The 17,594-nt window shown below is 39.5% G+C and overlaps 1 protein-coding gene across 3 annotated transcripts in view; it reads left to right on the forward strand.

Moving 5' to 3' along the window:
• Nucleotides 1–17,594, forward strand: part of col18a1a (collagen type XVIII alpha 1 chain a) — a 132,728-nt gene that overhangs the window by 63,156 nt on the left and 51,978 nt on the right. For 2 of the 3 annotated variants that reach the window (XM_041807251.1, XM_041807252.1), the window contains exon 1: nt 2,573–3,006. The exons of the other annotated variant lie outside the window; for it this stretch is intronic. In XM_041807251.1, coding sequence (XP_041663185.1) covers nt 2,682–3,006 — 325 coding nt within the window. In that variant the 5' untranslated portion in view covers nt 2,573–2,681. Of the gene's footprint in view, nt 1–2,572; nt 3,007–17,594 lie in introns of those variants that run through there. 3 annotated transcript variants of the gene reach the window in all.

Raw genomic sequence — 17,594 nt, forward strand, 5'->3', positions numbered from 1 at the left:
ATTAACCATGGTCATGTTGCAGTCTTACAGGCTTTATGGAAAAGGAAGTCTTGTCTAGTAGTTGTTGAATCCTTCACCATAATTATGGAGGAATCCATGTCTGTTCCTGGGAGTTTATATTGCACTGTATAGCAGTTGATGGTAAATTATATTTGTTGAAGATATATGTTTTTTTAGGGGTGCTTTTTACCTTTGCTTGGTTGGACAGCTGGAGACAGACTGGAAATAAGGGGAGAGATTGGGATTCAATCCCATGACCATTGCTTTGAAAACTCTAGCCTTTGTGTATGGGTGGCCTCTCAACCAAGTGAGTGAAACTTGCCAAAAAAAGGTATCATTCTTAATTCTTATTGTGATGAAGTTTACATTCTTATTCATGATACTGTCTGCTCTAAAACCTTCAGTGATTAAAGCAGTTAAGTCGTCATTTTTCTTTTTTTTAAAAGCAACAGTTTTAAATCGAATCAACAATTGTTGCAGGTTTGAAAGGAGACAGTGTCATGGTTAAGAGTGCAAACTTCTCCATGCCCAGAGGGTCAACTTATCTGTTTCCTAATCACTCTACAGCAAACACAACATCAGATTGCGTCACTAAACCTTTCAAAGACAAGCCTTAGATCTTCCAACTTGAAAAGAGTCCTCCATTATAATTGCCATGGTAATAACACTTTTTTATTTGCTCCTTTAAGGGAAAAATGTTCTCTCAAATTAAAGTCTTGTTAAAGGTAGTCACAAGTCTTAGGTCATGTTTGAGCAGAAGCAGCTGCTTTTCATATGACTATGTTGTGTTGAGTTTTCATCAAGGCAAGAGGTGCAAAAATAGCTTGTTTTCATGTATCCATAAACACAGCAGTACTGTGTTTTCTCTTTAATAAATTAAAGGTAAGTTAATGAGGTCTTTGATACATTTTCCCATGTTCCCCCTCTTCCTTTGTTTGTCCAAACAAACTTCATCTTGCAGACAGGGGTCAGCCGGATCATCACTGACCCCAGGCAACGACTGAGAGCTCCAGAATAAAGTTGTCAAACTCTTGTTAAGACATTTATACATCCTCACATAAGCATCTGGAACTTTTACAAGGACCGAGACATGCAGAGCACAAATGACCAAAGTTCCTCTCTATCAACAACTGGGGTTACATACCCGCCTTTATTTTAAACCTCAGTTCTGTTAGAAAAACACTTGCACAAACCTTCTTTTCCTTTTAACACTAAGCTCCTGTTAGCAGACGTCGAGGGTCTCTGTCAACTGATCACAACAGCAGAATGAGAAACTAGTCTGGACAAGAAAGTGAGGCCTGAGTTACTGTGTAACCACAGAGCGCTGAAGAAAGGGGGTCTGAACTGGTTGGAACAATAGATGATACCATATAGAGCAAGGACAGTGTATGCAGGGATACACATAAACTAGAAGAAGGAAATAAGTTGACAAAGTTGCATTTTGAAAAGGCCAGAATAGTCACTTCGCTGAAATGTTGAGATGAAGTGTGCAACCTTTTGTGGCTTGAGTAGCCTAAATTTCTTGCATGAACATAATGCTGTTCATTTGATTCTAAATAATTTTGTTCATTTCAAAATGCAGTTGCTGTAACAAGAAAACATTGCTAGATTTAAGTTGATCATTACTGTTGCAACAGCAACTTTACGATGGATGCAACCTGTTGTCAATGAAAATTTTTGTTGCAAAGGTAAAAATTTATAAAATTTTCTTTATTAAGTCATTCATACACATAAAAGCACAATTCTACTCTGAAAACGAGATTTATTTTATCTTTTACTGTCCAATTCACAACGATTTAAGGGATGTACTATTTAGCAAAATGACTTCGATTAATGCTCATTTTCCTTTGGATGGATGATTATAAAAACCTCAGGTTTTGCTTCAGAAAATGAATTTTTTTGTTGCAGATTATACCTGCAAGGCCTCTGTGAAAATGCAGAATGTATTGTTTAATCCTGAGCTGTGAAAAGATCATGCAACTTTGTAATGGCTTGTAATGAATTTATGTTTTAGAGCACTGCAATGGTATTTCTGGTGTCTTATAAACCCATGAGGGTTGGACACTTTTCTGTGCATGACACATCAATCAATCTTTTACTCAATAATTGGTTGCATTATACAGTGGAAACAGACTTATTTCATGCATTAGTGCTCATATTTTCCAAATCTTCATTGTAAATTAGGGTGCAGTTTTCTGATTTAGGACTAAATGAGGCTGAAAAAACTTTCTCTGCTGTAATTTAGTTTGCAGATTTTAAGGCTACATCTGTTGATGTCTTATCATCTTTAAACAAAGCAAACTAGTCAAGAGGAACAAATTGCCCTTCTGTTTAAAACACTGAAAGCATCAGTATTGTACACTGAAAGGAAAGGCTGCTGTAATTCTAAGGTAGAAGTCAGCAGGAGAGATCGCTTTTCAGTTCTGTGACAAAAGGAGAAGGAGGGGGAAGGAGGAGCCAGGAGAGGAAATATTGCCAAGGCAGCCAATGTGGAGCACACCTCCTCCTGCTGTCCCCCCTCGCTCCTTTGAATGGGGCACTCCTCTTCACTTTTCCTCTCTGCCTGGTGGAGTGTGTGTGGAGACAGAGCTGGACAGAGTGTGTGAGAGGGGGCCGCATGGACATGTCATCTCTGGGAGCCTGATCAAGCCGGTGGACGTGGTTAAGACTTGATCTCAAAAATGAGGACCCAATTTGGAGTTTTATTTTTGTTGGCCCTGTGGCCCATTCAGTCTGGTGCTTGGTTCTGGTCCTGGTCTGGTACTACAACAGTACCCCCAACTGTGGAACAGGAGGGGTCTGGGAGTCCAGCAGGAAGTGGAGAACCACCAGAACCATCAGAGAGGGCTGAAGCGGAGATCATTGATGAAGGGCATGAGGTTGCAAAGGTTGTGCAGACTTGGCATGAGACCACTCAGGCTGTCCGACTGACCTCTCTGAGACCTACAACACAGCCAGGCCATGAACGTGCAACAGGAAGGATTTCATCTCGAATTCGTGAATCTGGTAATGGCAAATCTTCACTAAGGGGTATGGGTTCTGAAGGATCTGGTCATTTCAGTTTTACAGAAAATGCAGGACTTGGATCGGGGCTTGAGTCTGGATTTGAAGAGGTTATCAGGCCAAGTTTCTGGTCTGACTCTGGATCTGGGTCTCAGTCTGGATTTCCAACAGAAGCTGACACTAGTGAGGGATCTGGCTTTGAATCACAGGGGTTTTCAGAGGAGGGCCACCAAGGAACAGTAATGCCTAGTGATCTGAGTGGGTTAGAAAGTGAAAACATTAGAGCCTTTGAGTCAAATGATCTAGATCAAAATAGGACTGAGATTCATCTTAACAGGACAGATGAGGGTCATCCCCATAAATCAGAGCAAAACCTTCATCATTTCAATCAAACCTCCACTGAAAGTACAAGAGATGTTTCCTCTCATGAAAGCTTTGCTTCAGAAGATTTAGTAACCCCAACTGCTGGTACCATTTTTGACATTACTCAGGTGTCTGACAACAACCAATTACTGGAAGTTCCTCAGAGTAATCAGGAAGTTTTACCAACCCAGACAGTTTCATTTTCTAGACAGACAATTTCAACAACCCAAGCGCCAACCAGTGACCCCAAAATGTTTCTTACACAACCAGAAATAGCTATCAAGAGAGCAGACACTATCTTATCAATGATACCAAACCAAACTCAAATGCCAGGTCAAGATTTTGAACCTATGCCAGCAGTAGTAACTAGCCAAAGTCCTGTCTTTTATCCTGAAACGTCAACTGACCATGGACCTAGCCAGGAAACCTCTACTAGCCCAACAGCTGAGAGCCAGTCAGAAGATTTTTCCAATGAAATCCCCACTGAAATTACAGGAAATGTTTCTTCTCAAGAAAACTATACTTCAGACAATATAGTAACCCCAACTGTTGGTACCATTTCTCTTGACAATACCCAGGTAACTGACAAAAAACAGTTACCGGAAGTTCCTCAGAGTCCTGCATATAAATCTGCTGATCAGGAAGTTTTACCAACCCAGACAGTTTCATTTTCTAGCCAGACAATTTCAACAACTATAGCACCAACAAATGACCCCAAACTGTATCTTACACAATCAGAAATAGCTATCAAGAGACCGGACACTACCTTATCAATGATACCAACCCAAACTCAAATGCCAGGTCAAGATTTTGAACTTAGTCCAACAGAAGTAACTAGTCCTATCTTTTATTCTGAAACGTCAACTGACCAAGGACTTGGCCAGGCTACCTCTACTAGCATGACAGCTGAGAGCCACCCAGAAGAAGCAATATCAGCACAGGCTGTAGAATCCCCCCCATGCTTACTGATAGATACCCCTCTCCCTTTCTGCTCTTCTATGGTAGGGGAAAGCTTTATGGTTCCCAATTATCTCAACCAGACTAGTATTGGGGAAGTTCAGGCTCTTTTTAGTGAATGGGCCTGGCTGTTGAAATCACGCTGCCACCATAGTCTGGAGTGGTTTTTCTGCCTTCTCTTGGTACCAAAGTGCGGTTCCTCCGTCCCTGTGCCGGTTCTGCCTTGCCGGAGTTTCTGCGAAGTCTTGCGGGACAGTTGCTGGACACTCTTGGATGAGGGACGCCTCCCTGTGGAGTGCCACACTTTACCTGAAGAGGAGGATGATGGGTATCAGTGCTTGTCAGTTAGTAACCAGAAAGGTAATCACTGGTTCAAATAAATCCATGAATTGGGATTAATTTTGAACCAGTTTTCAATGACCCTAAACCCCAGTCTGTCTGGTGATCCCCTCCTTATACCAAATACCCACCCAGAGAAACTGACACACATCCCTGTCAGCCCAGAAAAGAAATTAACAACTTTGTTCCCATGCACAGGAAATAATGTTTGGAATCAAACAAGCATGCACAAAGATTGTACCTCCCAGGAAGCTCTAACAAGCATGGTACCAGCACTCCTTAAGGTGTTGCATGTCTGTGTTTCCCTTGTCCTTTGGTTGGCATGTGACTTACCCTTTGAAGGTCATTACAGCACAAACACTTACACAGAAGAGTCAGTTTATGGTTCATTACCAGACCTACTGAGGCGTATTTCCTCTTAAGGTAATTCAGTCCAGTGGTAATGTTTTGCTACATGTGGTTTGCACATTCAATCCTGAAATACAGTCATAGCATAGACAGACATAAAGACCATTATGCTAAAAAGATTCAAGACTGGGAGCAAAAAAAAAAAAAGGTATTGGAAGGAAGTCCACTCACCAGTTTATCAACTGGAATTATAACTCATAGAAACATCAGAAAACACAACCAAGTGAAAGAAAGCCTTTCTGCATTTCTACTTATTGGACATTTTTAATAGATTTAGGTTAGTAGGAGTTGTTCTATTGTATGAGGCAAAGGCCCATCTTTTTTAGACAATTTTATGCATGAAATACTGTAGATATTTTGGCATGTCTCCTCTGACAGTTGTTTGCTTGAAGGCAGCTGTAGTATATTTGCTGTCCAGAAATGGACAGATAAAGCTGTCATGCACGGGAAGCCATCATGTTTGCATTGATGGTTTCAAGTGAAATCTTAATTTGCACTGATGATGGTTCTATGACAGCTGGACAGTTATGATTTGCATGTTCTGACTTTAAACTGTTGAGAATTTAAAGTTGCCAGTTAAGGCGACTGTTTCTATCTGATATGGCATCATGTTCAAATGCTAAGGGTTTGAAGATTAATTCACTGAAGACTTTGAACCTTTTGATCTTGTTTGTAACTGTTGTATTAAAATGCATGTGGATTTAATGACTGTGGCATGACAAATACCAGAAAAGTTCATTTATCTGACAGGAATTTCCCTGGGGATAAATGATGTTCAATCTTATCTCATCATTTTTATCTTATCTTACAAGTTGTTTGAAGTAGCTCTCTTAATCAGCCATGCCAGAGCCAGAGGGGTTTTATATGTTTATTTAAGTTACAATAAACTATGAGATGTATGGTGGTTTATCTTTATGTTAATGTTGGTTGAATGTGACAAGCAACAAGTCCAGCCTACAAGTACACAAGGACTACAAAAGAGGGGTTATTCAGTGTGATACCTTTCACTGGGTCACTGTTGTACTCTCCACTCTTACTTCATATCGCTGTGTGTTCAAGACTGTGTCTTTTTACAGTACCGCTATCGCTTTGACAGCTGGCTTCATTGACAGACATGAGTGTCTTTGGCTGCATGGTTGAGTGAAGCATCAGGGACTGAATAGACTCATATTTGTTGCAATTGTTTGAATCCTCAGTGAAACAATCGTGTTTTTTATCAGGGTGGGAAAGGTTAGGATTTCTGTTGTCTTGACACAAAATTTTTATACTTTTTTATCTTTCCTGGCCTTTTTAGCATAACTTCATGCTTCAGTTGTTTGATACAAGCGCTAAATGAGATGTAATGGCTTTATTACAGCTTCATTTTTTGTGCTTAGAAAGCTCAAATAGGATCCACATACATGCAGGGACTTCTAGACTGATCAGTCCTGACAGTTCAAATAGACCCAAGGCGAAATAAAAGGTATGATCTTGTTGCCTTTTTTCACCTGAGGGCCCCTTTTATCAGTTCCCCAGTGGCTGATTCACCACACAGATGTGCATGTTGGGTATCAACGGTTAGACAAGCCTCAAGGTATCACTTAAGTTCTTTCAGCCGCCCTAAATCATTCTTGGATTGACAGTGGATGGAGACCATCTGGATTTACTCAGACAAATGCAAAAATCTCAAAGTGTATATGCACAGTGCTTGTTGAAGTGATGGTTGAGATGGAATCTAGAGGCTTAATCAAATAGTTGAAGCAAACTGCTTTGCTATTGAGTTACCTCTCTCACTGTGAGGCCCTGAAATCCTGGAGATTACTGATAAACTTCAGAGTCAGTAAGAAATTGCCTGTGAGCATTCAAACCTCACATGGTTTCTGTGAACACTCAGCACATTTACATATAGTTTGAGAAGTTCGACCACTGTGCAAGCCCATTAAAACTTGTCCTTTTTTAGATACATGTAAACATGCATGTTCAATTGAAATCACTCTAAATTGAACTTATCATACCTACATAATGCAGCAGGAGATTGATTTATTCGTGCATGTATAAACCTAAATCAATTCCAAATTGGCCAACATGTTTTGCACAAGCTCCAAGATTTCTGTGCTTTGACCCAGAAGTCCATTGTCATAAATGCAAATTGCAGAAATCAAGTGCTCATCCACGCTTTCGATATCACAATGGAATTGGAAGCACAAAGAAAAACATTTGATTTGTTATAAAAGTAAAGTAGGGGAGTATGTACAAAATATACAGAGCTGTTGAGTTGTTCATGTTTTTGCTGTTGGACATATGACCAGTTTATTGCTTGATAACTTGTTCGCAAGATCTTCTGGAACTTGGTCTGATTGTAACTGAATAGGCTGAATGAGGCTTATCACCACCTATTTTAGCTGAGTTAAACAAACCACCCACAACAAGTCAATTTTCCCCATGATGCTTGTGTACTGAGACAAAGACAGAAGTCCAGTTAACTATCCTAACCAGTTGATGACTGCGAATCACATTTACTGTGCATGCAAACAAACTAAATGCCTGTTTCAAAGTCTTGGTGAACTGCAGCGTGTAGTCAGATTGGTAATCGAGATTAGGGGTGTAACAGTTCACAGAGGTCATGGTTTGCTTTATACCCAACTTTTCAAATCATGGTTTGGTTCAGTTTAGTTTGGTTGGATTTGGTACTGGTTCAGCTCGTTTCCCTTGTTTATTTATGTTGTCATTTTTTTCTTTTTTTTTCTTTACCAACAGTCGAGCAGTCCACAGTTTGTTATTTGAAACCACCTGTGACACAAAAATGCACCATATTTGGATTTGTGAAGTGTGCTACGACACTGACTCATTGTTGTTACTAAATAGACAGTACGCTTATTAGTTAGGAAAAATTAACACTCATGCACGTCATTGGAGGACCCCAGAATAGCTTATTAAACACAGGATGGGATGTTGTAACTGAGCCTGAGCAGAGCACTTAAATAGACACTTAAGCCTGAACCACTGGTGCTGCAGCGTCACTGGTCAAACTCCTCAACAGCCACTGCTGGGCCAAATGAGAGCTCGCTCAGGGCTTGCCTCCCCACCTCATGGGGTAAGTGAAAAAAAAAAAAACACACAAGAGCAGTGGTATTTCACCAACGGCCAGTGCACCCCACTTATTCTACCATCGAGATGGTGCTAAGTCCTTTCTTCTCTGCTCTCAAAATGAGCTGCTACTCATTAGCCGCTGGACAAAACAGCTGTTCTCCTAGGAAAACCGGCTGCACGGAAAATAGAGCAGTGGTGTAACGTGGTGTGACATGCTGTGGCGTGTCACATCCAGGCACATTTGGCCACCAGTGTGGGTCTGTTAATAGAATATAATGGGTACGCTCATTTCGACACATATTGATGCTTGAGTCCCCCGTTGCCACTCGCAAAACTTCAGGGAATCCCTTGTCCTCAACATTAATCGGTCTATAGCTTTTTGTTATCTTTTTTCTGGTTGTGCTCGTCAGCGTGTCACAGGCATTCTCCTGAGTGGTCTACGTAGCTCAGTGAGGGTGGTTTGGTGCAGCATTCCACTTGAAGTATCTTTTTTTCTCCATTCAGACATATTTACTGTGTGACGTGTCCACTGTTTTCTTTTCACCCTGAACTGTGATCGTTTAGGACAAATATTGCTGCTGTCAACACTCCCAATAGAGATGCACTGATTGGAAAAATCTCAGATCAGAGTTTGTTCAACTTGATAAAAACCCTCTTCTCTAAATCAGTTAAGTATGCTAGATGCCAGCATTAAATTTATACCAAACAATAGATCAAATCCTTTACTGTCATCTGTCAATGTCACATTATTGGCTGATGTCTTGATGTCTGTCAACGGGGCCAGTATTGCTGGTGAACCTACGCAACTCTACTAAATGTTATGCCACTAGTGAAGTAGCTTTGACTCGTAGATGACTTTGGTCACACATGAAAGCTGAGGATAATGTGATGTAAAGCTCAGTAAATGTTTGCCTTTAAACTTTATATCCCAGTTAATTTGCTAAACAACTCTGACATGGGCTGTTTTCTGCACATGTTCTGATCAGAGCACTTGCCATGCCATGTCTGGGAATTATCAAACGTTCTACCATCTGCAGCTGTGTTTGCTTGATATGTAGGAGGAGGGCAGTCATATTCTCCTTTTGTTTGGAGCTTTAATACATTCCCACTCCTGCATCACGTATCTATGACCTGTCATGGAGGAATGTCTCCTGATATACTCAGCTGAAATTTAATTCAAGAGCTAATGGCATGGAGCTAAACACATGGTGGAACAATGTACACAGTAAAATATGTATCCAGCTTACTGTGAGAATATTGCAGATATCAGAGTGTGCATGAAAACTGTGCAAGAAGTCTGTCAGATGGGATACTTTCTCTACAGGGGGGCTGAAGACTGGCTTGTCAGCGCACACAATAGCCCTTTTAATGATGTTTTTCCATGGTTACCAGGCTTCTGCAGGAAAGATGAGCAGTCATTCATATCAGGGAGCAGAGGCCAACAGCAGTTTATTTGAGCTAGTTCTTGATGGTAAAACTATATGTCACCTTTTTGTCACTAGAGGCTGTTTATTTGTAATTACAGTATAAATCCTGTCCCCAGGCGCCTCTGCGGTGGTCTAAGAGGATGAAAGGATGTTACCCCGTGAACATAAACAATGCCGTATCCGACTGCCTGCGTGTATTTAGACTGTGTTTTGTGGCTTGTTCGCCCTTTTGGTGGTCTGACACTGATTTGTACCAACATGGTTCTGTTGAGCAGAGATTGGTGTAGTATGTCATGACAGGAAAGCCCAAAGCTGCTTCCAGTTCTGCAGCTGGTCACTTGCCAGGGAATCATTCGGAGTTGGCTCTCAGTAGGGATCCAATTATGGGCACAGTAGGTCCAGCTTCTTTGCTGCCAGGAACTAGATGCCCCCCCTGGTTTGTGATGAACTAGTGCAAAGAAAGAAAGTGTTGCAACACCATAGTGAGGAGTTTCAAGCTGGATTTTGAACCTATTGTGACACTCATATTTAACAAGAGAAGATTTTAATGTATCTTCTGTGTTATGTTCTACCATAGTTCCAATAAGACATTCCTAATGCAGTGAGTATATGTAGATAAAGGCTATATGTTGCCCAAATCTTAGTTTCTCACTGGTGGAGAACTTGAACTGTATCATGTTACTCCTTCTCCAAAGAATAAAGGGCACAGTTTGCGGTAGGCCCATCTTCCTCTGTGTGGTTTGTGAATTACAGTCTTCAGGCAGAGCCAACATGAAGTCTCCTTCCTGGCTTATGATGTGGTTTTCAGTTTGATATCTTTTTCTGAGCTTCTGCATCATAAGTTTAAGGATACTGCAATATTTGCCAAGAGGCTCATGGAATAATATTGCCAAAACAAAAGTCAATTTATGCACAGGGTTCATACTCAAAACATCCTGTATTCATTTTATTTTCACCCAAGTTAAACATGAGATCACACGCCTAGGCAGAGAGCGCCTGTTTGGCTGTGGTGCAGGTTGAGAATATTTTCACATTTATACATTATAGATGTGTAGATATAGATCTTAAAGGTTGTTTGCAAGTGGCATCATGTCTCACCAAAGAACTCAAGATAAGGGGCAGGAATGGATTTTTGCATATTGAAGCACCATCAAAATGCCAAAGTTTTATGCTCTTTATGGCTCTGCTTGGGCTACTTTGGCATCCTGAAAGTGGTGGCATATTAAGGCAAAAAAAAGTTTGTAAATCTAATGGAGAAACAGCAGCTGGAGAGTCAGACAATGCTCATGTAGATCAGTTTCTAGTCTGTTTTTTTTCACTACAATTTGTCACTGTCTGGCACAGTAAAGCTTTATTTTTGTGTTTTAACAGCCATTGTCTGTCCAGCTTCGCTTTTTGCTATGGGAAATGGGAAAGACAAGAAAACAATAAGGAAGTAGTCAAAATGAAGTACACTGTACTGAACCTCGCAAAGCAAATGGGTTTGCCAGACTCCATGTCTGTCATCAGGCAAATCCATCTTGAAAGGCTCCAATCGACAATGTTTGTGCCAAACTGAACACTGTTTGGACCAATCATTATCATTTGAGGTGAATGAGGTGGTAGCTGTGGGTGGGGATTAGCGGTACTCAAAGCAGTTTGCAATGGCTGCCTCCAGTGTGATGATAAGCTTGGATATAGCTCTAGTATAGCCTCAGTTTTAACCAGAACTTCACCATGTTTCTGCATGAAATAAAGGATTTTTAAAAGTCACTAAAGGCTTTTAATGACTTGAAAGATTTTTTCGCTATTCTCTCACTTTGCTTGGACATGAGGTTTGCCGGTGTATCTAATCACTGCTGCTGCAGTAGCTATTAGCTTGGATGTATCTGTAGGAAAGCGGCAGTTTAATAAGAACTGTTCCATATTTCAAATAGCCAAACAAAAAGCTTGCCTTGGCAGAGAAGACATTTTATTCACTGAGAAGTTCTGCCATTGACAATCTACGGTAGCGGTCCGCTCAATAGAAGGGCATGCGAACATGGTTGCTCTGATTGGCCCATCACCTTCCCAGAAATTTTTGTAAAATCCTGCCCTTCCCAAACACTTTCTATGGGAGCTTTCACAGAAGAATGTGAAATATATCCATGCAATGGATATTTAAAACAGTCTGTCTGGTGTGTCAGGTTACAATTTATAAAAAATGGCTAAAGTCTTTCTTAATCATATTACATTGCTGATATTCATATTCTTCAGCATATAAAATGCTGTTGAATATGCGGCGCTTAACATGCGTAACTTCATAGATAAATGCTGTCAAATTGCTGGTTCTGTAGTTTTCAATTACCTGAAATCAGGAACATTTGAGCTTATCGATACTGCTATCAAGTCTTACAGGAGTTGGAGCTGATAAATACGGAGCAGCTGTTGATTATACTGCAGTTATTGCAAAGAAGAAAAGAAAGAAGGCATCAGAGGAGATGGAAACTAAAGCCACTTTGTGAGCTGAGGCAGAGGATGGAAAATCTTTTTTGCACTCGCCACTGAGAGACATAGATGAGGACATCCATGTCTGATATTTCAGATACTGGGAGGTAGATTTGACTAGATGTATTGTCATCTGCAGCCATTTATCAGCCTTTAAAGTACACACATTATGCCTGTAGACATCTTCAGAGACTGGCAGTCACCCAGTGCTAACCATAGAACCAATCACAGGGCTGGCAGTCTTTGCTGTTGTGACAGGATGTTTAATTTTTCAGGAAGTGCATGTTGACGGCATCTGATTTAGAAGTATAAATCAGGTTTAAGACTCAACATTTAAATGACATTGTGTACATTTATATAAATAAGTTTAACTAACTGGTACATCTCATGCTGATCACCACAGAGGAAACTTTTGATGATTTAGTCATCTCTCATCAAAGTATTTTGAAGAGAGTTGATCATAAAATGTGTTTTTTCAGGGCCCTACTGATTGCAGAAACATGGCTTGCATAGTTTTCAGAAAAAAAAACAACAAAAAAAACAAAAAAGAACATTTTGCCATATAAAATGATTCCACCAAAGCGTTACATTTTACGATGAACCCTTTTCTTGTCTCCAGGGGTGAACTTTGACCCTCCAGTGCAAACCATTGACAGTCTTTTGCAGAGCAAGAGAGATTATTAGCCTTGTCAGCAGGCCTCCAGGGATGTTTTAAATGGTGATGGAGCGTAGTGAGAGGAACCACAGTTTTCAGGGACCGTCCAGATGGTCAAATGTTTTCCCATGGATAATACAGAATCCTGAACACACCGAAGTTGTATATACAGTCTCACATTGTATATACATTCTCACACTGTATATACAGCTTTATCAACAGGGCATCACAAACTGTGGTACCCCATCCTAGAGTACATGGAGGTAAAAAAAAAAAAAAAAAAAAAAAAAAAAGCTCATTCCTGGTGAGTAAGCCTCTTTCTTGACAAGACAAACTAGGACCATAAACCCAGCGCCCCGCCATTCATCAGCAGGCCTTTTCTACGCTAGATTGGCCTTGAAGCTGTCATTGGTTAACAAAAGCTATTTGGAAAACCTGAATTGAGATTGCACTTAAAATGCTAATGGTGGACCTTTTGTGTACCGCACCATTTTTGATCTTTGAGCAGGAGTGAGTGACCGGCCCTTTGCTGACAATGCAGGCGCACCAAGCAAAAGCATTCCTGTGCAAGTCGACAGCAGGTCAAACCTTTTCGTCTGCTTTAGATCTGGTAATGAAGTTATGTACAGTTCCAAATGTTCTTATTTTATTAAGAGACATGGCAAGGTTACAATTGAAAACCTGATTAGATTGTTGTTTCATTTTTGCTTTCATGATCCAAATAGATATCTTTTCTTTTAGCCTGAAAGAGTGCACATGTGGCCAGTGTGAGGGATGACTAATACTAATAGGTGGGATTTTTCTCTAATGAGAGGTTTGGGATGCTTGGAACGTGAGGGCACATGTGAGGATATGTGCCGCTCATTTAGCGAATTAAAAGGAAAATCAGATGTTTGAAATGAGGGAGGAAGAGCTGGTTAGGCATGCAGCATGCTGAGAGACAACCAGGCTTTGTCTGAGAGATGAGCCTCACATTCCAGCCTATAATGGACTTTGAAGTTTAATCTGCACAAAAATCAAATATTATTTATGTATTTACACTGATTACACTGCATTAATTGCCTTTTTATGCAAATTAAATAAAATGAATTGCAGGCAGACGGGACATATTTTATTGCAGAAGTCATCATTCAAAGCAAAGTCTTCCTCTTAACTCATGGTTGCAGAAATATTTGCAATACCTGCTCAGTTCTGGTTTCAACTTTAAAGCTATCTCTCATGTCAGCGTCAGCACCCTTAGCAGGAGGATTACTAATTAAAGTGGCGTGCTTCTTCCCACATGATGGATTTCACCACTGAATTACTACAAAGTTTTGCCTTTTTCAACCCAGCTCTGGCAGAGTGTGCACCCGAGTGGGAGCCAGGTTCAGACATGTGAGCACAGGCCCGCTCAAGAGACCCTTGAGGTTTCTCATTCTGACTTTATCAGAGTAAACATCTGGTTGGCCCAATGCAAATGACAGCTTATTGTTTACTGCCATCTATGCAGGAGTCAAAGACCAACAGTCCAGCCAAGGTCATGTCATGGTTAGAAGTATGTTTGACTTGGTAGAAAATATCTTTCTGAGTCTTTGCCAGAGTAGTGGTGCTTATTTTATAGGATCTGCAGCTGTAGATATCCTATTTTAACCCTTAACTTCTCAATACATGCATTTCATATCCTTGTTGTTTGTTGCTGCAGAAATATATGCAACAGTTCAACTGAAAACCAGCTGGCATATATATTAATCACTGATTCATCATTGTTTTGATTTTAAGGACTATAGACTCTTTAAATGGGCACCTGCTCTTCCATCTGAGCTAAACCGGCGCGCTGTTATTTGATATTTCATGATTAGAAATTTAAACATTAGCATGCAAAAACAGTCATCCGATTTATCAATGCACGATAGAGGACTCTTGAATCAGTAATGCATACATCTTTTCTAGATTATTTCATCAATAATTACACGTCTAGACCCAATGGTAAAACTTTAATTTTCTATATGTTTTGTATTTAAAGGGACAAAAAGGATCCACTTAAAAATAAATTGATGAATTTTAAAATTCTGATTTGGATTTCCGATTTTTTTTAAATTACAGTATGAAAGACAATTAAGAACAAAAATATGAACTTACAAAACCTCTAAAAAAACCTACATATCTTTTTTTTTTTTTTTTTTTTTTTGAGGGTTAAATCTTAAATCAGCTCCATCTCTTACAATAAGTTAAACATTTCTGGATTTTAACCCTTTATGTGCCAGTTAGACTGCCTAATGCCACAGTCATTTTCTTATTTAAAAAATCTTTATCTTCTATTTAATAAATAAAGTGTTTATCTTCTATTTAATAAATGACGGGGGCCAGGAAATAGTTTAAAATCACAGCCTTGAATATGTCAAAGATTACGATAAGACTTTATTGAGTCCCAGAGGGGAAATTTTCACAACAAAAGTGAGTGTGATACATTTCTGATGCAAACCAGAGCAGGAAAAAGTTTTATTTTTTAATGTGGAAACCACAAACATGATTAATGAAGTGCTCCTATAACTTAGATTGCAAATATAAATGTACATTTCAAGAACTTCACAACAACTTTAGCAAAGAATAAAGTTATATCCAACATTCAAGAAAAGGCATGGCGTAAATTATTTATCATAAGTCTGGTTTTACTTGGGCTGTCAGCATGATTTAAAAACTGCGATGTAGTTTGAAATCCACACTTTTGACACACGTTGGAACGGAGACTCTGCAAGTCTGGGATGCTTGCTGCTATGACATCTGAATTTGGTGAAGTTATTTTGACTATCCGAGTGTCCGTAGACTCCAAAAGGTTTTGACAATGAAATGTCCACTTTCAAAACCCACTGTCAAATACTACAAAATCCCCCAAGACTCACACAAAAACAGAGTGAAATTTATATGTCAAAAATCACCAGTAATTTAAAAGTTTCAGCTGATAAAATTCTAAAAAAATAAGTTCACACTTTGTTATTACCAGAAGACTTTTGTTTAAAGTATTCACTAAGGGTTAATTATTATTTTTGTTAATATGAAAAAATCCAATTTTGATAACCTCAGAGCATCCAGAGCTTCAAAACCCTCCTGAGATCTTTGTCATCCCCCCCAGGAGGGTCCCAGACCCCAGGTTGGGAACCAATACTTAATTGTATTAAAAAACAACTTTTTCCATTAATAAACAGCAGTTACATTCTGTAAACAAAAAGGCATTTAACAGGTTAAATCTGGAAAATAACTGAATATTTGGTCATTCTGATCAGGGCTCAAGTCGATTAAAAGATTTAGAAAAAAGAAGTGGTAAAAAATGGTGGTAAAAAATACAATATTTTTTTCCTAATTCATCAGGAAAATACCCTCTGACAAATAAATATCATTTTCAGTAACTGAGTCAAAATGATTGTTAAAGGAAAAGGAAAAAAGCAGTCATTATGGAGAAAAATGTCCATTATGATGGGCTAGAGCTTCCTTGTATGATGAAGTACACATGTAGGATGATACATACTGAAATGTATGTATTTTGTGGTGAGCTGTCTTGGTTCATATCATCCTGATAACTGCAGATGGTGAGGGCGTAATAAACACTGGAAAGTATTTTTATTGCTGTCCTGTTGCAGCTTGACTGGGTCCTCTGTTAGCTCAGACTCAAATGAAAGCATCTTTAGTTCTCAGACAGCGTGCAGGAAAATCCAGGCTCATGTTTGTGGTCATACAGCAGAAAGCAGGACCTCGGGTTCAATGTACCACCTCCTCGTGTGTTTAGGCTCTACACAAAGCCAAGTGTTGACCCCACTGAGCTCCAGCACTCAGGGCAGCAGGGAGGCTTTGAACCCAGCAACATTATCCACCAGGTGGTAAAGCAAAGCATTTCTTCAAAGCAGCAGACGCTACGTCAAGTGTTCTCCCAAAACAGTGATTTTTCTTTTAGCACGAGGAAACATGACTTTCTGATCAAAAGGTTTTATCTCAAGTTCAGTTTAAACGGAAAAATCTCCTCCCTGTACGTGAAAGAATACACATCAGCCTCTTTGTTTAATGTATTTTCTAAACGCCTCTGATTATTATGCAGTGACCTCGCAGGAGTCACCCAGGGTGATGGGAGGGTGAGCAGAGATATGCAGGAGGCCCAGCTGTTGGTCCTTGAGTGCCCCGCAGCAGTGACATTTAACAGCTGTCACAAAGTTCTGGCGAGGTTTTGGCCTTTTTTAGTGTCTTCAGGAATGAGACGCAAAGATAATGCTCACCCGCGGTCAAAATTTCTAAAATATTTGAAACTTTGAATGTATAATTTTATTTTGGATTATTTGAAATGTTCATTGAGATTCTCTTAAACTAGTTGGCAGATAACATGTCTTGTGATTTCTTTGACTTTCTCTGGTTTTTAGCTCTTATGGCACATGTTATGTCAGACCCTTTAATATAATCACACTGATCTGAAAATAAAGTAATGTAAATCCTAAAAGGGCTAAAACATGAGACTTTAAAGTCACATCATCATGTGCAAAATTTCCTGGACTTGTATCTTTAGATTAGTGGTCCTCAACTGGTCTAGCATCAGGACTAGAGCTGCACAATTAATCTAATTGCAATCCCAATGTAAAGCTCTGCAACTGCATAATTGCATAACAGGCTGCAAATATTTCTGTGTTAAGTAGTGCTTGAAAGGTTCACAAAAATCTCAGCAGAAAGGCCTTTAAGTTTGCACTACTGCACTCAGTAGAAATTCCCTTGGTTTAAAAATAGGTAAAAACATGTATTTTATTGGAAAATATAAAGTTATTTTGAAAGAAGTACTGTAAAACTTCAGGTTGTATATTTTTGAATGCTACTTAGTATTTGTATTTTGAGTTGAGAAATGCACACTTTAAAACTATCATTATTCTTTGCATTTTCCTTGATAACCTAGAACG

Source organism: Cheilinus undulatus, linkage group 15 (assembly GCF_018320785.1).
Source record: "Cheilinus undulatus linkage group 15, ASM1832078v1, whole genome shotgun sequence".
In the NCBI taxonomy this organism is placed as follows: Eukaryota; Metazoa; Chordata; class Actinopteri; order Labriformes; family Labridae; genus Cheilinus; species Cheilinus undulatus.